Here is a 22,519-nt window from a genome sequence, read left to right as displayed (position 1 = left end):
AGGTACAGTCTTGTCTTCCGGCATCCGATAGGCTAAAGGTTGGGAGGGCGTCTGCCCAATTTGACCAATGAGCTGCGTGAAGAGTGAGGGCGGTGGCTGCGTGATGGGGGCAGGGCGGGACTTGGTGTGGCGATTGGCCAGGGCGGGCACAGACGAGGGATACGATTGGTTGGGGAGAGGGGCACCGTGGTGGGGTTGTAGCTGCGCGGTCTCAGCAGCTGCGGGAGACGGAAGTGGTGAGAGCTCGGCCTCGGAGGGTCGGGCGGACGCCGCCTCGGTGAGTCACTGTGCCCCGTACACTGCCAGTCTGGGAACCGCAAAGACCGCGTCTTGCACGGCCCCGCCCCGACCCCACGGGCTTTCGTGAGCCCCGCCCTCTGTCATTCGGGGCCCCGCCTCCGGGCCTGTAGGCTCCGCCCCTGGAACCTGGGCACCTGGGATCCCCCGCCAGCCTGGCCCGCCCCCCCTACCCAGCCCCGGGCCAGATCCTTTAGGTTTAGGAACCCTGGGCCTCTCAGGCTTGGTCCATGTTTCTCCCTCCGTTTCCCTGAGGCTGCGTGCCAGTGGGTGGTGAGGCAGCACCTTTGGCTTGCTGCTTGCTGGCTCTCCCATGAGGAAGCGTGGGCTGTGATCAGGGAGGTGGGCAGGAGTACAGATGGAGGCCTTTATCCCTGCACCCTTGGAGGGGGTGGGTACTACTGGACAGCCCAAGCTCAGATAGCAGGCAAGAAAGAAAGTGTCAGTGAAACTTGGGCCTCGTGCCTTAAGTGGGCCAAGGAGGCCCATCTTGAAATTTGTGGCTTGTGCCCATTTGACAGGTCCTGACTCTGAGGCCTGATTCTATCCTTGTTATGTGGCCTCCTCTCACTAATCCACAACCCACATAGTGTCAAGTAACTCAACAGGACCTGTCCAGCCCTGCTGCTTTGTGATCTCAGGTTGTGGTCCCCTCCCTCTTGTCCTCTGCTCTGGACTCTGCCCCCAGTAAACATGTCAGGTGGGTGCTACTCCCAGACTCAGAGGCCGGCAGAGCATTCCTGCGGATTATGTCCCCACCAGGGCCAGAAGTGAGTCCTAGTGGAGCAGCCTCTGTCTTTTCAGAGTTGGCAGTTCTTTTGTCCTCCCACAAAGAACAGGGTTTGGGAGTGTTTTTGTACTTCTCCTTCTGGGCCTGGAAATCAGGACTCTTGAATTCTGCTGAATAATCTTGGATAATACTCATTCTTGCTCCAGAACTTCATGGCTGGCTTCATACCCCGCAGAATCACTTGTTGCTTTCTTCCCATGTAGCTCCCATTGCCTCTCTGGCATGGTGACTTGTGGAGAGGCTGGATTTTCTGTGAGGAAGGATAATAAAAGTTGTAGAGAAGTTCAGGAGTAGATGTGTATACAGCATTTGTTGATTCTATGGTGATGTTAATGTTGTTCTTTACTCTTACGTTTCTCTGTCTCCTTATAGTGAGAAGCAGGCAGCCAGGACCCTCACCACGGTAGAATGGTGAGTACTCTCTCCTTCCTCAGACTTCTGTGTGTTCTGTCATCCTTGTGTCTTTCTCGGTGAAGCTGACCTACCCCTCCTGGACCTTGAGCTCCAGGCTACTCTGTTCAGGCCCTAAAAAGGTTCATCTGCTCTGGAGTTAAATTAAGTTTCTTTAGATTGCAAAACATCAGCCAATATAAGGCACTGGGACAGGAAGGCTTTAGAAATCATTTTTTGCATTTGTTATGCCATGCCTTCCCCATATTACCACTGGCTCTCTTAGCCTTTCATAATGGCCCTTCTCTTGGGTCCCTGGTAGAAGCTCTCTGTTCTGGTCTGAAAAACCAGGCCTCCTTTATCTCAAGATCCTTTTACTTCCTAGTGGCACCCTTGAATATTGTGGGTGCTGTGTCAGAAGTGACTTCACCAAAACTGTGGGGTTTCTCCAGCTCCAAGGTGCTGCTGTCCATTAAGCTACTGCAGTCAACAGATGACTGGATATCTAGCAGCATAGCACCCTCAAGGTGCCAGAATATCTCTGGGGGTGGTGGGTGGTTATAATGATCCCCTATATTTTCTATTAACTGTAACTGTATACCTACTTCTAAGCCTGAAGTCTCACCAGTAAAACAGGATAAGGCTTACTTCTTTGGGAGTTGAAAGGTTTTAGTGAGATAAAAGTTTGAAATATGTCTGGTTCATAGATGCTTAATAAAATGTCAGGTTTTCTCCCATTCTTTCCTCCAAAACCCAAACCCAAATCCAAACTAAAGCCTTGGTTTCTGAAAGTTACCAGGCCCAAGTGTGGGGTTCCAACCAGCTCCTTCTGTCATTCTTGGTGACATTCTAAGCCTCTTATCACTGCTCCTTATTCCTTGGCCCGCTATCTAATTCCCACTGTGCCCCTACCCTTAGGTTCCAAGTTCTGTTTTTGCATAGCTTCCATGATCCATAGTTCCAGCTCTTCTGTGTCTCAACCTAAGAAATTCTTTCTCTTCTAAGAAAGACCTTCTTACCCAGAAGTCAGAGGATGTGAAACAAGGGAGAGATGGAGAGGAAGCAGTAGGGTTGGGCAAGGGGCCTTGGAATAAAACACTCAGAGCATTTCTCTTTCTGGAGTATGGAATGACCAACCTGGCACTAGCCCAGTTTCCATTCTAAGGGGCAAAAAGGGAGTGGGATTTAGTGAAGTCGAGGGATTGGAGGACAGTGATGGACAGGGGTCCCATAGTGGTGGTTTTGGAGGGAAATGATGAAGCCTTGAAACTGGAAAGGGCTTGAGGTGGAGGTAGGTGACTCCATCTTGGGAATTCAGAGGTGGGGGGGCGCGGGGCCGGATCCGTAAAGAGGGATGTGGGGTGGCTCACCTGGGAAGATGGGAAATGAAAAGATGTAGGCGTCTCTCCTTTCCTGCGGTCTGGGGACAGCCGAGTAACCCAGACTCCCGAAAGCCCCTGTAAGTCCCCTGAGGACGCCCTCCCGCGCCGCTGAGGGGCTGAGGGGAGGGAGGGGCTTGGGGTGTGGGCGGGGCCGCGTGTCCGCCCCGCCCCGCCCCCCGCCTTCCCCGCGCGGTTTCGGGCGATCCCCTCGCTTGGCTCCCCTCCCTTGCGCGCTCGTGCTGGAGGGCGGAGCTGGGCTCGCTCCATTGTGGAGAGGAGGGGAGAGGCGCGCGGGAGTCGCGCCGAGGCCCTGCCGCCGGCGCGCTTGCCTCCTGGCCGCCGCGGCTGCACCTGGCGGGCCCCGCAGCCGGGATGCGGCGAGCGCCCGGGACTGGCGGGCAGCGCAGCGGCTCCTGGGACATGTGCGCTGGCCCAGACCTCCCGCGACCATGAGCCTGACCGCCCGCGTCTCCTGCTCCATGCTCAGCTGCTTTGTAAGTGCCGGCCCCGCCTGCGTGGGCCCCGGGGCCCCAGAGCTCGCTGCACCCGCAGCCCCGCCCAGCGCCAGCCCTCGAGATTCCGAATTTCAGCCCATCCCCCTTCCCAAGGACCCTGGCAGGAGAGGGGGGCTTATTCCTTTTCTTTCTTGGATTTGCTTTGATCTTCGGGTGCTGGGTATTGTGGAAGGCCGGGGATGGAAATTCTGTGACCCGTGCTGGTCCCGCAGCCTCTGCCCTTGACTGCAGATCTCCAAGCCCCGCCCTGCAGGGGTACATCTCTTCACCTCCTCCTCTCCATCTTGGTCCCACCCGCTGCATTCTTGCTAGGGGATGTGGGATGTGGCTAGTACGTCGTCTGGGATGTTAGGGGGCTGGTTGGGGAGCACTGGATGTCCGAGCTGTCTCCCTGACTCCAGTCCCCTCCCCCTTCCACCACTCCTTCCCTCATCTAACACGCCAGTCTTTTCTCCTTGACTGTCCCCCAGACAGCCTCTGTTCTCCATCTTCCCCGACTCTGCAGGCCTCCGTACCTCTGCATTATTTCCAGCCCTCCCCTCCTCCCCTCTGGCTTAAAGCTCCTTCCCAGCTTCCCCATCTGTCCTCTCAGATGTTCCCACCCTCCCCTCCTCACCCCCTGTGGGTGTCTGCCAGGCCTCTCTACTCTGGCTGTCCTTGGGTCTCTCTGTTCCTCCTAGGCCCGTGGATCCCCTCTTACCCCCCTCCCTGGTGGTTGGGAGAGGAGTGACTTCTGCTTGCTGTGGGTATCCTCAGGAATTCCCCTCAGATCAGCAGGCCTGGCAGGTGTTGGGGGTTGGTTAGCAGTGTGGGCCTAACTGGAAGATAAGCTCAGCTCCAGAACATCTTTCTTTTGAAAGCATGCATGAAGGCCCTCTAGAGGCACAGGACTGAATCCCCCAGCCCACTCCTCTTTGTCTCCTTTACCCACCGGATTGAAGCCTCAGTGGCCTTAGGTGCCTGCTTTCCCCCCTGTCTCTCACCAGCTGCCACACCTGGTTTGGTTTCCTTGGGACAGCACTCCCCATTCCTTCTCTTACCTTTACATTACTTTCTTTTTCTTAGGCTTCTCTCCTCCTCCTGGGAAATTCTGGTTTTATAGGAGAGTTCCCCTTTGAGGAGTATAGATTCCTAGTTCCTCTTTGGACCTTTCTGTTCCCTGAGGCTTAGTAGGCTTGAGTACGCCCTCCAGCCTGCCCCTCCCACCTAGCCAGGTCTCCTTTCCCTCTTCTCGTGACTAGAACCTTTATAAGTGTCCATGGGTTGTATATGGGTTTACTGAGGGGAGGAGAGCAGAATGAGACCTAATGACTTAAGACTGAGCCCTTCCCCACAGGGTGAGGAGGGGCCCCCCAGCCTGGAGTACATCCAAGCGAAGGATCTGTTCCCTCCCAAGGAACTGGTGAAAGAGGAGGAGAATCTGCAGGTAAGGAGGAGTTGGGGGCCCAGGGTGGGTGGAGCTCCCTGTCTTATTAAAAAATACCCTTCCTCCTCCCAAATATCTCCAAGGGGATCTAGTACCAGAGCTCTGGCTTCCTGCTTCCCTAGTCTCTGAAAGTAAGGGAGTCTCTGCATGTGCATTATGGAGCCTTTGGCCCCAGGGAAGGAAAGGCAGCTTTCCTATACAGCTGTTGCCTGGTGCCGTAACCATGGAGAGGACTCTTCTGCTTCTGTGTTGGCCCAGCTTTTCTAGAGGGGATCCCACAGGTCAGGGGCTGGGGAGGCGAATGGAAGGGTGACTCAGTTCTGGACTGAGAAATGCTTTGCCTCTCGCCAGGTGCCCTTCACAGTTCTGCAGGGTGAGGGAGTGGAGTTCCTGGGCCGGGCAGCTGATGCCCTCATTGCCATCTCCAACTACCGGCTGCATATCAAGTTCAAGGACTCTGTCATCAACGTGAGTTCCTGTCTTGTTTTCCCACAACCAAGCCAGAATTCCTGTGAGGTGCAAGGTGGGATTGCCCCAATGCTCTGCTTGATCATGTCTCCAAAAAGTTGGGGTTCCCTTCCTTTTCTCAGTAACTTTTTGTTGTCCTGCTTCATTTTCCTAGCTATAGGTCTTCTGTCTCTCTCACTTAGTCTCCCTTCCCCTTTTTTCTCTTTCCCGTATTCTGTTGCTGGCTTTTCTAAGGGGCATAGTGGCACTGTTAGAAGAGTGCCTTTTGCCAACTGTGTTTCCTTTGTCAAGTCACTCATCTGAGACTCAATTTCCTTCTTGATAATAAGGGGTGAAAACACTTGCCTTGCAAGGTTCTTGTGATTATTAATTGGGGTCATATGTGTAGAGGACCTAGCACAATTACCAGTCACTTAACAGGCACTCAGTAAATGTCAGTTTCCTTTCTTTTATTAATACATCAACATCTGGGCTGGGGTGGGGATGAGGAGTGATGTGGACAGTGGGGATCTGAGCTTCAGTTTGCCCTTCCTCTAAAGGTCCCCCTCCGGATGATTGACAGTGTGGAGAGCCGTGATATGTTCCAGTTGCACATTGCCTGCAAGGACTCCAAAGTGGTGAGGTGAGAACAACAGGGCTTTACTCAGGTCCTCTCACCCTGGTCTAGCCTAGACCTCTCTGCTGCAGGGTTTCTATGGAGCAAGAAAGGAAAAATAGTGCCTAACTTTTGCAATTTGAAAAAAAGGTGAAAAATCTTGCCTGGGTTGGGAGGTCAGTTTTCTTACCCGTATTATCTTGACCTGAAGAAATGGGGATAATACTTAGCTCACAGGATTGTCATAAGGATTAAGTGAGATAATATGTATGAAAACATGTAGAATGATATCTTTATTGTTGGTTCATTTATTTATTCAGTCAGACTGTTCTAAGAACTGGAGATACAAAAGGGAACAAGTATACAAAATTTTCTGCCCTCATGGAGCTTATATTCCAGAGGGGAGATACTAGCAGTAAATAATAAGTGAGTAAAACTCATGTTACATGATGCTAAGTGTAAAGGTAAAAAATATAGCAGGGAAAAGGGATGTGGAGTGTTATGGGGGTGAAGGTTGTAGCTTTAAACAAAGGGATTTGAGAAGGCTACACTGAAAAGGTGACATTTCAGTCAAGACCTGAAGAAAGTGACCATGTGCATATTTGGGGGAAGAGTGTACCTGATGGAGGTAACTGAGTGCAAAAGGCCCTGAGGTGGGTTTGTACCTGGCATATTGAAAGAATGGTGAGGACGCTAGCTTGGTTGGAGTGGAGTGTACGTGGGTGAGAGTAGTGGGATATAAGACCTCAGAGGTCAGGGGCGCACCAGGCTGTCATATGACTGGTTTTTACTTTGAGGGAAATGAAAAACCACTGAAGGGTTTTGAGCAAAGGAGTAATGTGATCTGATTAATGTTTTATAAATCACTCTGTCTGCTATATTGAGAATAAGTGGAAGGGGACGGGGCAAAAGCAAGGGCAGAGAAGCTGGAAGACTAGTTAAGCAGCTCTTGCAGTTATCCTGGTGAGAGATCATACTGGCCTGTGCAGTATGGTAGGTCTACTATTTTCAAAAGGGCGGTAGGTCTACTATTTTCAAAATGGTGGGAAGCAGTCAGATTTTTAAAGGTAAAGAAGACAGGATTTGCTTACAGATTGGATATGAGAAAAAGGGGAGACTGGGATGACTCCAAGGATCATTTAAAGGATGCCCAGTTTAGAGCCTGCCATGTGCTCAGTCTGTAGGGACTCAGAGGGGGAATCCACTGCCCTTCCCTTCAAGGAGGTGAAAGTCCAGTACTGAAGGAAGAGTTAACGTGGCGATGTGCTATGGAAAAGCTCATCGTTTAATACTCAGGCACAGTAAGAATAAGAAAGGAAGGGTCTGTGGAATGGAGTAGGCTGGGAAGGCTTCAAGGAAGAGGTGGGACTGGAACTATCTTCAGAGTATAGGTAGGATGTTGCTAGGCTGAGAGAAGACATTATCGAGCAGAAGTGAAAAAACAAGGAGCCAGGACTAGTGTGAGGAGGACCTCCTGTCTAAAGCAGAAGGTTTGTGTTAAGGAGTCATGAGAAGTAATACAAGGAATAGTCACTTTTAGGGCCATGTGATAGCCTTTAGATTTGATATGAGCAATGGCAGGACCCTATTAGAGGAGACAAGTGTGTCTCAAGGACAAGAGCTCTTGGGAAGAGTTGTCACAAAGACAACTTTTCTTGGGTGTTGGCCAGTGTCCCTGGTCCTCCCCAGGGTACCTATTACCTCCTGCTTTGCAGCCTCCTCTCCCCACAGCCTTCCTATGCCCGTTTTTGACCCTTTTGGCCCCAATGCACACCTGTCTCTTGCCTCACTCTGTGCTTTCTTGCCTGGCAGGTGTCACTTCTCCACTTTCAAGCAGTGCCAAGAGTGGTTGTCACGGCTAAGCCGGGCCACAGCGAGACCTGCCAAGCCTGAGGACCTCTTTGCCTTTGCCTACCACGCCTGGTGCCTGGGGTTGACCGAGGAGGACCAGCATACCCACTTGTGTCAGCCAGGTAATGCCAGGCTGTTTTCTTTGTGAGGTTTCTTATCTCTTGGTTCTCACCCCTCCCCACCCCTGGACGTGGTGCTCTTGGATGCTGACAGCTGTGGGGGCTGTGTTGCAGGAGAACACATACGATGTCGGCAGGAGGCTGAGCTTGTGAGGATGGGCTTTGACCTGCAGAACGTCTGGAGAGTCTCTCACATCAACAGCAATTACAAGTAAGAGGGCAGGGGGTGAGGAACCGAAACACCAATTCAGACCCAGGTCCCCTGCACATACGGATAAAGCACAGTGGGCACAGTTCCCCTGGCTCTGTGGTGAGGAGGGCTCCCAGTCCCTCTTCCCACAAAGCCATCCCTCAGGATCTTGTTATTACCTGTCTCAGATCAAGCTCAGTGACCCCATCTGGTCTCTTCTCAGATTGTGCCCCAGTTATCCCCAGAAGCTGCTGGTTCCTGTGTGGATCACAGATAAAGAGCTGGAGAATGTGGCTTCCTTCCGCTCCTGGAAGCGGATCCCCGTGGTCGTGTATAGGTGAGGCAATGGGGGATAGAAATAAGCAGAGTGTTTTTGTGCAATAAGGAAGGAGTCAGAAGCGGAGGTTTGCAGCAGCATGGTTGACTGAGGATTGACACCCTGCAGGGAAAGGGCTCTGAAATAATTTTAAAACAAAAACTGCCTCACTTTCCTTTTTTTGAGGGTGTGTGTTTGTATAAAAATATTGCATTAGAACAGAGGTTGGCAAAATGGCCTGTGAACCAAATCCAGCTTGCAGCCTCCTTTATGTGCAGTCTGTGAACTATGAATGGTTTTTACATTTTTAAAGGATTATTTGAAAAAACAAAACAAAAACAGAAAGAATGTGTGACAGACTGGCTGTGACCTGCAAAGCTGAAAATGTATTGTCTGGTTCGTTACCAAAAAAGTTTGCCGACCCTTGACTAGAACATTGTAGCTAAAGTCAAGTGAGACAGGTGCTGAGGTCTGGAGTTGTTCATGCTCTGGGCTCAGGCTTGTTCTCCTGCTGGGTGTCTGTACCTGGAGCAGGTGCTGTGCAGACTTGATGAGTCAAGGTCACCTTGGGAATATAGAGCCCATTTGAGAAATGTGTGTGACAGCGCTTTGTAAACTATAAAGCCCTCTAGGGGCTTTTGGTTGCTATTTTCATGGCCTGGATGAACTAGTAGCCTCTGCTGGCTTTGGAGATCTTGGTCTGGCCCCCTAGAGTCTCAGTGGTAGGCCTCTGGGGGCTGTGAATGCCAAGGGCATGATGGTTTTTTTCTGCTCTGTCAGACACCTACGCAATGGGGCTGCCATCGCCCGCTGCAGCCAGCCGGAGATCAGCTGGTGGGGCTGGCGCAATGCTGACGATGAGTACTTGGTGACATCCATCGCTAAAGCCTGTGCCCTCGACCCAGGGACAAGGGCCACTGGGGGCTCCCTCGGCACTGGGAACAGTGATGCCAGCGAGGCATGTGACACTGACTTTGGTAAGGTGTGGGTGGTGCTGCCCCCACTTTGGCCTCATTGGCTTCCAGGTAGTCCTCAGTGAGAGGATGGGAAGAAAATTATACCACCCAGGGTGCCGGGGTCCCTGCCTTTTGGGAGGCTATGGGGTGTGAGGGGTCCCCAGTTGTATATTCTTCTGAAAGGGAGTGCCCCAGTGTAGGGTGAGGCTGGGTGGCCTGCTGACCCAGGGTCTTCTCTCTGCTGTGTTTTTAGATTCCTCCTTGACTGCATGTTCTGGGGTGGAGAGCACAGCAGCCCCCCAGAAGCTGCTGATCCTGGATGCTCGGTCCTACACAGCAGCAGTGGCTAACCGGGCCAAGGGTGGAGGCTGCGAATGCGAAGGTATTGCTATTCTTCCAACGTCTGCAGCCAGTCTGTGCTCGGGGTGGCCTTGGTGAGGAGAGGGCAGGGGCCAGTTGTGTAGTAGAAGATGCCAAACAAACCTGGCTTAGAATCAGGACTCTGTCACTTACTAGCTGTAACTATGCTTAAGTTCCTTAATCTGTTTCATTTTCTTCTCTGTAAAATGGGGGTGATGCTTATCTTGCACAGTTGTTGGATGATTAGAGGTTACATGTATAAAATTACTGGCATGCACAGAGCAACTACTACTTATTGAGAATTTACGTTGTTATTACTAGTAATACTGTGGCTGTCACTTGTCATTATTATTACTACTATTAGTATATGGTACCTGAGTATCTAGAGATAAAAGGGCGATTGAGATTTCCAGAGTATATTTGGTTCCCATCCTGGAGTGTTCGTCCTGCCAGGGAAGCTTTGCTCACTGGGACTGCCCTTGTCCTGCATGCCTGTTTCCAGGACATGGCCTTAGGCTCACTCTCCTCTTTGACATCTACAGAGTACTACCCCAACTGTGAGGTTGTGTTCATGGGAATGGCCAACATCCATGCCATCCGCAACAGCTTCCAATACCTTCGCGCTGTGTGTAGCCAGATGCCGGACCCCAGCAAGTAGGTGTTCCCTGCTCAGATTCTATCCTGCCTCCAGTTTTATGCCCAACCCAGGGCTTCTTGAAATTGGAAGGTTAGATGGGGAGGTGGGAAGTGTGCAGATGCAGGAGACCTGAGGGCCTGGGTGCAGTGAGCCAGTTCCAAGAATGCTTCTGCTCAGCCAACACTCTGGCACGGCCATAGGACATTGGGTTCCTTTTGTTTGAATCAATTGTGTACTCAAAGAACACAGAGAACTGGGGACAGAAAGTGGCTAAATGTGTTCTCTATTGATCCTCAGAGTTTCTTGTTTGCCTCAGGTCCTGTCTTCCCTACTTTCCTGCTAAGTATCTCTTGGCAGAAAGGCCATGGCCTGGGCTCTTGCTTCAGCCCTCTTAGGGACTTTGTTAGGTGTGGCTAGCTGTAGGTGGTGAAGAGACTGTTGTAGCCTCAGTGCTGTTAGTGACAGACTTGATTTCTGCTCTTGTATAGCTGGTTGTCGGCACTGGAGAGCACCAAATGGCTGCAGCACTTGTCGATGATGCTAAAGGCAGCTGTGCTCGTGGCTAATACGGTAGACCGGGAAGGCCGGCCTGTGCTGGTGCACTGCTCAGATGGCTGGGACCGGACGCCACAGATCGTAGCCCTGGCCAAAATACTCCTGGACCCATATTACAGGACATTGGAGGTATTGAGAGGGGTGGGGTGGGAAAGAACAGAGGGAAAGGGGGTGGGGTGGGGGAGGTGTTCGGCCCTCTGGATCTCTTGAGGATTTTTAGTAGAGGCCATTGGAGCTTTGAGTCCCCTTCTAGGTTCATTTCTGTTCTCTGAAGCTGCCAGTTTCTTGCTTCGGGCACCCCCTGGGGAGTAGCACACTAGCCTTTTCACAGAGTCCCTGTGCTTGAACTTTGTCTTCTTTGCAGGGCTTCCAAGTATTAGTAGAGTCTGACTGGCTGGATTTTGGACACAAGTTTGGAGATCGCTGTGGCCACCAGGAGAATGCAGAGGACCAAAATGAGCAGTGTCCTGTGTTCCTCCAGTGGCTTGACTCTGTTCATCAGCTGCTCAAACAGTTCCCCTGCTTGTTTGAGTTTAATGAAGCATTCCTGGTAAGATCTAAAGCCTGTGACCAGGGTGGGGGATGGCAGCCGAGGCCCCCAGGTGCAAGCTGTCTTGGCCCTCTAGGTCAAACTGGTGCAGCACACATACTCCTGCCTCTACGGCACGTTCCTGGCCAACAACCCCTGTGAACGAGAGAAGCGTAACATCTACAAGCGGACCTGCTCTGTGTGGGCCCTCCTGCGAGCTGGCAATAAGAACTTTCATAACTTCCTCTACACACCTGGCTCAGACATGGTAAGCACGAACCCTCAGCCTGTAGGTGCTGCTTCAAGACCTGCAGGGAGAACAGGCTGAGTCAGTGGGGAGGGCAGAGGGCCTGTAACGTCTCACACAACACTAGTATGGGTCTACTTCCCTAGGTCCTGCATCCCGTGTGTCACGTCCGGGCCCTGCACCTCTGGACGGCTGTTTACTTGCCAGCATCATCCCCGTGCACACTCGGGGAAGAGAACATGGATCTTTACCTTTCCCCAGCGGCTCAGAGTCAGGAGTTCTCTGGTCGCTCTCTGGACAGGTAAGATTGCCCTTCTTGCTCTCTCTTCTCTCTATTAGAAGTCAATAGCTGCTTTGTGTCTTGCCTAAATGTTCTCTTCTTTTAAAATTATAGCTTATGTTCAATATTATTTTGAATTAGTCTCTTTTAAAAACAAAATATCTAAAAGCAACTTCTTGAGTTGGTTGAAGGAGAAACTTGGCCCAGGACTTGTAGCTAGCCTGGAGTGCACTGTGTGCATTTTCAAGGTCCTCTCTTAAGATAAGACTGGCTACCTCCTTTCCTGGAACTGTTATCGCCCTATGTGACATACCAAGCAGGGAAGAGGAGAACAGGACAGAAAGGACTATTTTGGAAAGTTTGTGGGAATGGTCTTATGTTCACTGATAGAAGGCATGGAGAGCTTGCTATCTTAGTAGTAATCTTTGCTGTGTCCAGCATTATGTTCCAGAAGCATCTGACTCTCAGGGAAATAGGCTCCCAGAAGGGGGATGGCCTTCACATTACTTTCTCAGAAAAAGGCCAGAATTTAAAGGGAGACATAAAAATTAGATATCTTCTGGTTGAATATTTGGGGGGGAAATAGAATGGAGATTGGTTAAACTATAAGAGTAATACATGTCCCTTATTTAAAAGGAAAAGTCAAATAATATAAAACTAGAAAATAAAAGTCCTCTCTCCTTGTCCCCACAGGTGTCCACTGCTAACACTTTGGTGCATGTCTTTCCAGATGTTTAGCTACATAGATACGTTCACACTCTCACACTGTCATATAGAAACTATTTTTAAATATTGTCCATTTAAATATTTTTAAATAGACAAAAACAGTCATATTTTGCATACTCTTCTGCAAATTGTTTTTCCCACTTTGTGTTAGGCTGTCACCCCATGACAATATAAAACTGCTTTATTGTTTTTAGTGGCTGTATAGATTAGAGTATGTTATAGTTCATATAACCAGTTTTCTATTGGTCATTTGGTGATTTTCCATTTTTTTGTTGTTACAGGGAGTGTTTTAGTTAACATCCTTATATGCATATCTTTTTTTTTAATTGTGGTAAAATGCACCTAACAGAATATTTACCATTTAAACCATTTCTAAGTGTACAGTTCTGTAGTGTTACCTTATATGTATACCTTTGCATTTGTGTAGTATTTCTGCCAGATAAATTCCTGGAAATGAAAATGCTGGGTTCGAAGGATATGTACATTTCAAATTTTGATCTGTGTGTACTGGCAGAAAGTTATTTAAAATTAAAATATAACTTACATAATTGGTTGAATATTATAAAGGAAAACAAAAACCCAACCCCCTAAATTACTGGTTTTAGGGTTTTTGGAGCTGAGTCCACTGTCAGGGACCCATGGGTAGGCTTCAGGAATTCTGTGATTTTCCTCCTTCCCTAAACTGTGCAGAATTGGGGTGTAGGTTTATAAGTTTACTTTTCCAGGGAAATGGGCCATAACTTTTTATCAAATTCTCAATAAGTTCTGTGACCCATTTAATAATCATTGCTGTAAATCAATGTAATTTTTTACATCAATAATATTTCTTTAAAACCTACAAGTTGCCTGGTACTGTACTAGGTTTTATGGACTATACCAAAGAAATAGAAGATATTGACCCTATTTAAGATATTTTAAAAAGCTGTAAAATAAGACATAAGACAATTAGAGAACGACTCAGCATCTAAGCAAATAAGAATGTGTGTAGTTCAAAGCTGTTAGAGAATTGAGAAGTAAGACGGGCCATTTGGTGACTATGTACTCAGAGAACTTCTCATGGAAGAGTAGGCAGGAACCATGGCTCTTTTGTACCCTAGTATTTGGTTCAGGGCATGGCACATAATAGGTGCTTTAGTAAATACTTAAATGAACAAATGAATGGAATAAAGGAAGCTGTGAGCTTGGTAATAGGGTTAGTGAAGTTGGGTCCAAAGGAATTGGATACATGAGTTTTATAAAAAAAGCTCTCTGGAGCTGGCAGGGGTTAGGAAGTGGCTATTTTGAGGAATAGAAATAGGTATAGGATAGTTCATTGAGGGCTTTGAACATTACACTGAGGAGCTTATTTTGATTCCATTGTCAATAATAAATCACTGTAGGAAGTCATTGTGGCCTGGTGACAGGACAGGGATTTGGGGAGGATTAATCACTGAGCCTGGCAGTTAAGAGGCCCAGAGACCAGCCAGCACTGCTGTAATTCAGATATAGGGGGAAGAGGCCTTGGAGAAGATAAGGGTTAAATTCAGACACTATAGAGAAGTCATTAGCAGGCTGTGGAGTTGATTGAATGTTGGAGGGTAGAAGTGAAGAGTAAAGAGGACCAAAGACAGGTCCCAAGTCTCTGAGTTTAGAAACCAGGAGGATATCAGACCCACCTATAGATATTGAAAAGCTGAGAAGTCAGTTTGGGGAGAAAGAGGAGATACACGCAGGTTGGGATTGAAATATTAGCTGACAGCAACAAGGTGTGCTATAGGCATTTCAAGGTGGAGAGATGGATTTGGAGGAATAAGTGGTGTAAAGGTCTTAAAGGAAATGGTTTCTCTAACAGCTGACCTGACTTACCTTTGGTTCTACCTTTTCCTAGATCAAAAATGTCTTGGCCTCTTTCCTCCTCTTCCATTAAAGTCCAGCACATTCTTCTATACCCAGCTGAAATACTACCCTCTGTGTGTAGCCTTCCCTGACCGCCCTAGCTGCATGAGTTCTCTCATTGTTCCAAACTCCTCAGGCATTACTCCCTGTACCAGCATTATTGTATTAATTAAACCTTTGATGCATATAGGAATCAGGCTGTTGGTTCTGTTGAATCTGCGTAAAGAGTACATGGGAGTTATTCATATTCTTTTGTCTACTTCTTTACTTCTTTTGCATATTTGAAAGTTTCTATTAAAAACAAACAAACTAAAAAGTTGCCAAGCTGGGATTCAAGCCCTGCTTATGGGACTCCAGAGACTGTAATCATAACCATTGCTATCACCTTCCTGGAATTTCATCCCACAAAGAAAAAAATTTTGATTACATAAGTAAAATCACAAACATACCTTTAAAATATAATACGTTTCAAAGAGCAAACACTTAGAAAACTCAGCTATACTGTAATTCTACCTTCAAGGGACTTTTCTGTATGGGCTGGACTGAGGTGTCTGAAAGAAGGAGCCCAGTTGATGTCTCTGCTGTTTCCTCGCAAATTTTTCTGAAGTTTTAGTTGCTCTAAGGACTTTTGAACTGTTAAAAATCAGAGAGGTCATTCTTGAAAATGTTACACATCTGGTGTGTACACATGCCTCTGGAACTCTGAGTGCTGTATACTAGGGGAGTTTCCATGGTGACTTGGGACTCAGAGGAGAACACTGCTGTTCAGTGGTTGTAAAAAGCTGTGTTGGTTACTACTGTGATAGAGGGATAATTTATAATAAGGGAAGTTGTAACAATGAGTGGTAAGTGTAGTCTTAATCAATTTGAGGTTGGTTGCCTATATTTGGATCATAGCATCTCTACAAGGTATAATTTATTGTCATTTTATAGAGGAGGAAACCAAGTGCCTGAGAGGTTAAATACCTTACTTGTAGTCATACAGCTAATCAGAGTCAGAGCCAATATTGTCTAGCTCCAAAGCCCATCTTTCTGTCTTACCATGTGTGACAGAGGTTTGGGCTCAGGTATAGTCCTAGCTAGAATAGTTTTAGAAGGCATCAGCCTAGAAGGCAGTTAAAACCACGGGAGTGGTTGAGATTGTCCAGGGAGATTGTGTAGGGTGAGGACTGATGAAAGCTTGGGACAGGGTTCATGTCCTACACTTTTTTGCAGAGTAGACTTTTTGCAGTGAACATTGGTTATATGTAATGTTAAATGTCATTACTTCTTGTGACTCTGGCTTTGATAATGCTTTGATGACCTGATTCTATATATTGGAGATGGCTCCCATTTCTTGACCTGGAGGCATTGTGTTGTCATTCCAGATTACCCAAAACCAGATCTATGGATGATCTCCTTTCTGCCTGTGACACAAGCAGCCCTCTGACACGCACATCCAGTGACCCTAACCTGAATAACCACTGTCAGGAGGCCAGAGTAGGCCTGGAGCCCTGGCATAGCAATCCTGAGGGATCAGAGACAGCCTTCTTGGAATCTGGGGTAGGAGGTCCTCAGCAGACTACAGGAGAAATGGGTCTTCCTCCCCCTCTGCCCAGCAGCCAGAAAGACTACTTGAGCAATAAACCTTTCAAGAGTCATAAAAGCTCTTCTCCAAGTTACAAACTGCTTAATGTCGCAGTGCCCCAGGAAATGAAGAGCAACACCTCTGATCCTGAGATTGAAGTCCTGGAAGAGACCAAGGCATCAGTTCTAGACCTTCCTGCCCAGGAGCTGTGTAGGACTTTAGATGGCACAGAGGGGCCACCTGTACATTTTCCTGAAAAAGAAGCTGTCAGTGCACTCTCTAAAGTCATTTCCAACAAGTGTGATGGAATTTGTGATTTTCCTGAGTCTTCCCAGGACTCCCTTACAGGTGCCCCCCAAGAGGCCCAGCTAGACTCTGTGCTAGGTGAACCCTCCAGATCTGCTCCAGATCACAGTCTGGGCACCCTTTGCAAACCACTGAGTGCTACCTGCCAAACTCCTCCAGACCCAAGCACTGACTTTCTCAACCAAGATCCCCCAGGGTCTGTGGCAAGTATCTCCCAACAGGAACAGCCCAGTTCTGTGCCAGATCTGATTCATGGGGAAGAAGACACTGGCAAAAGAGGGAATAGGAATGGGCAGTTACTGGAAAATCCTCGCTTTGGGAAAGTGCCATTGGATTTGGTCCGAAAGCCAATTTCTCAGAGCCAGATCAGTGAGTTCTCTTTCTTAGGGTCCAACTGGGACAGTTTCCAAGGGATGGTAACTTCATTCCCAAGTGGGGAGACCACCCCTCGGCGGCTGCTTTCCTATGGTTGCTGTAGCAAGAGGTTGAGCAGTAAGCATATGCGGCCAATGGGGCCCTGCTTTGGGGGCCAGTGGGCTCAGAGAGAAGGGGTGAAGTCTCCTCTCTGTTCTAGTCATTCCAATGGACACTGTACTGGTCCAGGAGGAAAAAACAACCGGATATGGTTGTCCGGTCACTCCAAGCAGGTCTCCAGCACAAAGCCTGTTCCAATGAGCTGCCCTTCTCCAGTGCCTCCTCTCTATCTGGATGATGATGGACTCCCCTTTCCCACGGATGTGATTCAGCATAGACTACGGCAAATTGAAGCAGGGTACAAGCAAGAGGTGGAGCAGCTACGTCGACAGGTGCGAGAACTGCAGATGAGGCTGGATATCCGTCATTGCTGTGCCCCTCCAGCAGAGCCTCCCATGGACTATGAGGATGATTTTGTAAGTATTTACCTACTGCCACCCATCCATTCGTTTAGCCTTCCATCTGTTCAACATTCATTCATTGGATACTTGCTGTGTGCCACTGTGTTAGTTGGTTGCACTGTAGGATAAAAGACATAGGATCTCCTCCCAAGGAGTTTACAGTCTCTTGGGAGAGACAGACAATTAGAATGATTATTTAAGTGTTATTTGAAGGAAGCATCAGGTGTTGGGGCCCAGGGTAGAGTGAAAGGTCAGGGAAGGTGTTCTGAGAAGATAATGCTTGAGCTGAGTGCTGAAGAATGTGTAGTTTAGCTCAGTAGACAGTGAAAAGGAAATAACCATTTTCAGAAGTATGGAGGCAATAGGTATTCTAATGGTATGGCTTGAATAAATGGGTAGTGGGTGTGTGCATGCGCATGTGTGTGTTTGTGTATGTGTGTAAGTACACATATACTTGTGCTAGAAAGGTGAGGGAGGCAGTTGGGTAGTGGTGGGAGGTGGAATTGGGGAAGTAGACAGGAATTGGAAAGGTCAGCTTGAGTTCCCTTATTGTTTGGATTCTACCCTCAAGGCAATATAATTTTTGACCAGTGAGTAACATGATCAGATTTGTATTTTAAGAATACTATACTACTATAGCAATAGTTTGTCTAGTGGATGAGGCAGCTGAAACCCAGGTTAGGAGGCTGGTTAGGATGTTTCAGAATAATCCAGGTGAGAGGTGATAAGACCCATTTAGGCGTTGCTGTGTTGGGAGGCCTCAGGTTCTGGCACAGCAGTCCTCAAGGAGCTTCTAGGCGTCAGCTTCTTGCCCATAATATCTTGTCATCTACACAGGCACTGCACTTCCTCCTGCTAAGACATTCCCACTTCGTCAACGCACACTTGTTGGGATGGGAAGGTCCAACAACTTTTTACTATGCAGGGTGATGATTTAAAGAAGGAGTCAGCAAACTTTTTTGGTCAAGGGCCAGATAGTAAATGCTTCAGGCTTTGTGGGACATACATAGTTTCCTTCACAGCTAGTTGGCAGAAGTAGCCATAGACAATATGTAAATAAATGAGTGTGGCTCTCTTCCAATAAAACTTGATTTATAAAAACAGGCAGTGGGCTAGATTTGGCCTGTGGGCTATAGTTTGCAAACCCCAGGTTTAGCTGTAACAGAAATATTCCTTCCATACTGTGCTACAGCATATTGGTTAAGAGCATGGGTCTGAAGCCAGAATACCAGGTTCAGTCCCAGGTTTACTACCAGTCAGCTCTTAACTTTCTCTGTGGTGCAATTTCCTTATTAGTAAAAAGGTGGATAATAGTAGTATACATCATAAGATTGTTGTGAGGAATTAAAGAAGTTCACTCTTAGAACAGTGGGTGACACATAGTAATCAATAAGTGTTAGAGATGAAGATGATGTGGATGTCTTCACCTTTTCTTCAGACGTGTTTGAAGGAGTCAGATGGCAGTGATACAGAAGATTTCGGATCTGATCACAGTGAAGACTGCCTTTCAGAAGCAAGCTGGGAACCTGTTGATAAGAAAGAGACTGAGGTATGTCCAGGCAAATACAGGTACTTATGTGAGCCAGTGCGTTCTCACATTTCTGAGAGATGAGTGACGTGCTATAGACCAGTGTCTTCTTTTTAGGCGAGTAGTGGCCAACTCTAAAGACAGGCATTGTCCTTTTCTCCTGGGACACTCTCCTTGTTGCAGTGTTGCTCTTCTGCTTTGTTGATAACCATCTGGGATTTTTTCTTGTCCTGTTAGGTGACTCGCTGGGTTCCAGACCATATGGCATCACACTGCTATAACTGTGACTGTGAATTCTGGTTGGCCAAACGAAGACACCATTGCAGGTAAGATGTTTTATATGATTTAGTATGGCTCGAAAAACAGTGAGGTACATATATATGAATGAAATTGAATTAATCTGAAAATGGAGACATCTTTATAAGAACTATTTTTGTTTGCTCCCAACTTTTTTATTTACTCATGTAAAGCCGTTTAGAGTATCAGTTCATTCTCAGTATAGTGGCATTTATTTTATTTAAAAAATGTATTTCAATTGCAGTTTGCATTCAATATTTTTATTAGTTTCAGGTGTGCAGCATAATGGCATTTCTGATGAACTCTTTCCTCTTTGTGCATTGGCAGAAATTGTGGGAATGTATTTTGTGCTGGTTGCTGCCACCTGAAGTTGCCCATTCCTGATCAACAACTCTATGACCCAGTTCTCGTCTGTAACTCATGTTACGAACACATCCAAGTATCTCGTGCCAGGGAACTTATGAGCCAACATCTGAAGAAACCCATTGCTACAGCTTCCAGTTGAATGCTAGAGGAGATGACCTGTCCAATTATAGCAGGTTTGAAGGGAGGATCTGCTTCAGGTGTAGTTTTGAAGGTTCCTTGGTGTGGCTCATGAAATCACAGCTCCAAGATACCATCTTGAGAAATCCTCGGTATCATGAGACTGGAGCAGAGGAATTCCAATTTCACAGGAGGTCCTCTACGGGTGAGACCCTCACCGTGGGGTAATGGTTCTGATCCAGACCCAGAGTCTGGAAGCTTAACATTGAGTTGGTGACTCCAGCTTCTTTCTCCTGGGGGAGTCACAAGATAATGATTTAATAGATACTGCCTGGTGATGTGTGCCCCAAACAGCAATAGAAAGGCATATGTATAACCAAACTCCAAGTGATAACCAGATCCATCTCTCCTCCACCTTGAAAAAAGCAGATTATAGTATATAAGATAGGAATTCCTATCCTATTTGAAATGAACTATACCCTGTACCTCTGTGCTCTGTGTCTGTGCATGAAGGCTCAGTCTTTAGAGGCATTTCCTCTAGTTGCATTAGTTCTGTCTTTCTGTGGAGTTTGGTTTAAAGACTGGTTCAGCAAGTGGAGGTTTTGCTGTATTTTTCACTTGGCTTATTGGCCAGCATCGGTGAATATTCAGTTTAGGGGTCAGTTCTAGGGAAGGAGACATTTTTGGGAGCAGAGGAAAACTCTGCTGATATTCAGTCCTGGCAAAGATCAGTTTCAGTTATTTTGAGCTATGAAGGCAGGAATCTGTTACTCAGTGATGGCTCTTGAGGTATGCACTGTGAAGGAGAAGGAAAAAGCAGAAATTATCCTTGTGAAATACTTGCTGATTGTGCCCTACCCTTTGCGCCTGATTTTTCCTAGTTGTCCTGGTGCTAACACAGGAGCTACACCTTGATCCTCTCCTGGCATGAAAATAAAACCATGTTTTTTTTGTCGTCGTTCCATTGCCCACTTCCCCCATGTTGTCTTTCCCTTGGCTGCTGCCTCCTCTGGGTCACACTGCTTCTTATCCTGAACACTTGACACCTTGAGGGTAGAATTTAGTGTTTGGTTTTTACCTCCTAGAATATGCTGTTTGGTATGTGAGGGTTTCAGTACAAATGCTGCTGTTTATTTCTGTGCACTTAACAATGGAACCCAAACAGAAGAGAATAAAGCCTTGATACCAAAATTGGGAGAGAAAATGTGTCCATTTGGACCAAACCGTGTTTTATTTTTTGTTTTTTTCATCTTAATATGTACCAGTGGCACTTAACCAAAAGATACAATGATATAGCCATGTACTATGGGTGGGACAGATACAGTCTTCTTGACCTATAACAAAACCACTAGGATTTCCTTTATACATTTTTCTTAATTTGTTGGTGTATAAAAGGTAAATTACACTTAGGCTTATCCTGTTTTAAAACTACTATGGTAGCTGTCTAATTGCTACTTCAATGTTGCTTCCTAGAAAAAAAATTTTTTATTTGAAAATAACTAGGATCTGCATTTAGAACAAGAATCGTATTTGTCCTGACCTTTCCTTCAATCCTACAGAGAAGCATCTGTGCTTTTATACATGCCATGGATGTAACCTAAAAAGTTTTGGCGTATTTAGGTCAGCCTAGCAGAACTCTTTGGTTTAAATGAAGTTGAATAATGGAGATTTTGTGTCTGGGAAATTCCTGAGATCATTGAAAAAGTAACAAACTATCCCTTGTCTCTGACACATAAAATTCTTTTAAGCATTTTCTCAATCATTAAAATTTACTGCCAGTTGTGAGTGGCTTTTTAATTAACTTGACTTTCATTGCACTTCACTCTGCCCATTTTCAGGGGGAGTAAGATTGGTGACATTTGAGGGGACTGTATCTGTCTGTTTTGAGGGGCTATCCCATCGGTGAACATACTGCATGGCCTTGGAGAGAGACTCTGGGCTCTCAGCTCAGATGTATTCATCAAATACTCCTTTCAGAGCTCTTGTGGGTGTAAGTGACATGATGTGGCCAAAAATCCAAACTGTGCAGTTGCGTTGTGACAAACATGCAATGTGCTGTAAAAACTCAATACAGTTTAAATAAAATCTCTATATTAGTGCTGCTTTGTTGGGTCTTTTTATTCATTTTCATTTCTAAGAAAACCTAATAAATACTAATTTTTTCTTTGATCATGAAAAAGGACTAAAACATTACACCCCTTCCTCCCAACATTTTCCATTTTTTATGGACTTCTCGTTTTATCAGCACAGCTCCAGTTACATTCCTCTTTATCAATCTAGGGAGTTACCTTATTGATACAGTAGAATTCTATCCCATCGTGAGGTTTATTTCTCTTTATGGTCCAAAATGTCACCAACTAGTTGATCAGGCACACAGGATTGTGCCTATAGTCTCCTGATACCCTCCTCAGTCACCTGTTTTCATCCTACCTTGAGTTGATTTTCCTGAGCAGATTTTCCTGAGTAGATTTTCCTGGCTTAAAATTGTGCTTACAAATATATAAAATACTATTTAAAAGGTGAATTTGTTTACTCAGGATACTACCCGACCATCCCCATTTTTATTTGGAGAGATGAGCAATTCAACTGTTAGTATTAAGATGATAGAATTGGGCCCTTTGTTCTCAAGAATGATCGACTTCCTACTGCAAACGCACACTTCCTGAATTCTAAATCCCCGCACGCTGACTGGGGAACCTTAGTATTCCACGGTGGATAACGGCTTGTTCCTTGCAGGACTTAACCCTACCTGGTGGGCAGCAATTCCCAGCCCAAACCGGCGGTCCGAGGGAATGACCTCGCGTCGTGGCCTACGCCGCCCATGCTGCCGCGTGGCCCGGGCGCCGCGCTGCCCGCGGGCCGGGAGGGCCGGGTGTGCGGGGCCGGAGGCAGGCCGGCTGGCGCCTCTTCCGGGCGCGAGGTGGCAACTCGAGGCCCCATTGGCCGCGCTGGAAGGCGC

At 47.2% G+C, this 22,519-nt stretch overlaps 1 protein-coding gene across 2 annotated transcripts; it reads left to right on the top strand.

The window, feature by feature from the left end:
* The first annotated feature begins 222 nt into the window (after nt 1–222).
* On the top strand, nt 223–21,659 carry MTMR4 (myotubularin related protein 4). Of its 2 annotated transcripts, XM_016210654.2 has the most exons (19): nt 223–277; nt 1,460–1,498; nt 4,711–4,800; nt 5,152–5,268; nt 5,808–5,890; nt 7,676–7,836; nt 7,948–8,044; nt 8,247–8,360; nt 9,120–9,316; nt 9,549–9,677; nt 10,198–10,309; nt 10,781–10,976; nt 11,212–11,397; nt 11,474–11,644; nt 11,770–11,924; nt 15,872–17,267; nt 18,691–18,801; nt 19,018–19,106; nt 19,405–21,659. In XM_016210654.2, exons 2-19 carry the CDS (start codon nt 1,496–1,498, stop codon nt 19,580–19,582), a joined length of 3,585 nt encoding a protein of 1,194 aa, XP_016066140.2. In that variant the 5' UTR covers nt 223–277; nt 1,460–1,495; the 3' UTR covers nt 19,583–21,659. The 2 variants fall into 2 exon arrangements, with proteins under 2 accessions (XP_016066140.2, XP_016066139.2); XM_016210653.2 differs by lacking the exons at nt 223–277; nt 1,460–1,498 and adding an exon at nt 3,198–3,353.
* Nucleotides 21,660–22,519: the final 860 nt, after the last annotated feature.

Source organism: Miniopterus natalensis, chromosome 17 (assembly GCF_054644295.1).
Source record: "Miniopterus natalensis isolate mMinNat1 chromosome 17, mMinNat1.hap1, whole genome shotgun sequence".
Classification (NCBI taxonomy): domain Eukaryota; kingdom Metazoa; phylum Chordata; class Mammalia; order Chiroptera; family Miniopteridae; genus Miniopterus; species Miniopterus natalensis.
Note: the sequence above shows the minus strand (reverse complement) of the source record. Positions and strands in the feature narration are given on the sequence as shown.

Coding starts and splice junctions, on each gene's coding strand:
- MTMR4 (XM_016210653.2), top strand. CDS start 3,309: ATGAGCCTGACCGCCCGCGTCTCCTGCTCCATGCTCAGCTGCTTT. Junction 4,801..5,151: donor AAGAGGAGGAGAATCTGCAG/GTAAGGAGGAGT, acceptor GCCTCTCGCCAG/GTGCCCTTCACAGTTCTGCA. Junction 17,268..18,690: donor TGGACTATGAGGATGATTTT/GTAAGTATTTAC, acceptor CCTTTTCTTCAG/ACGTGTTTGAAGGAGTCAGA.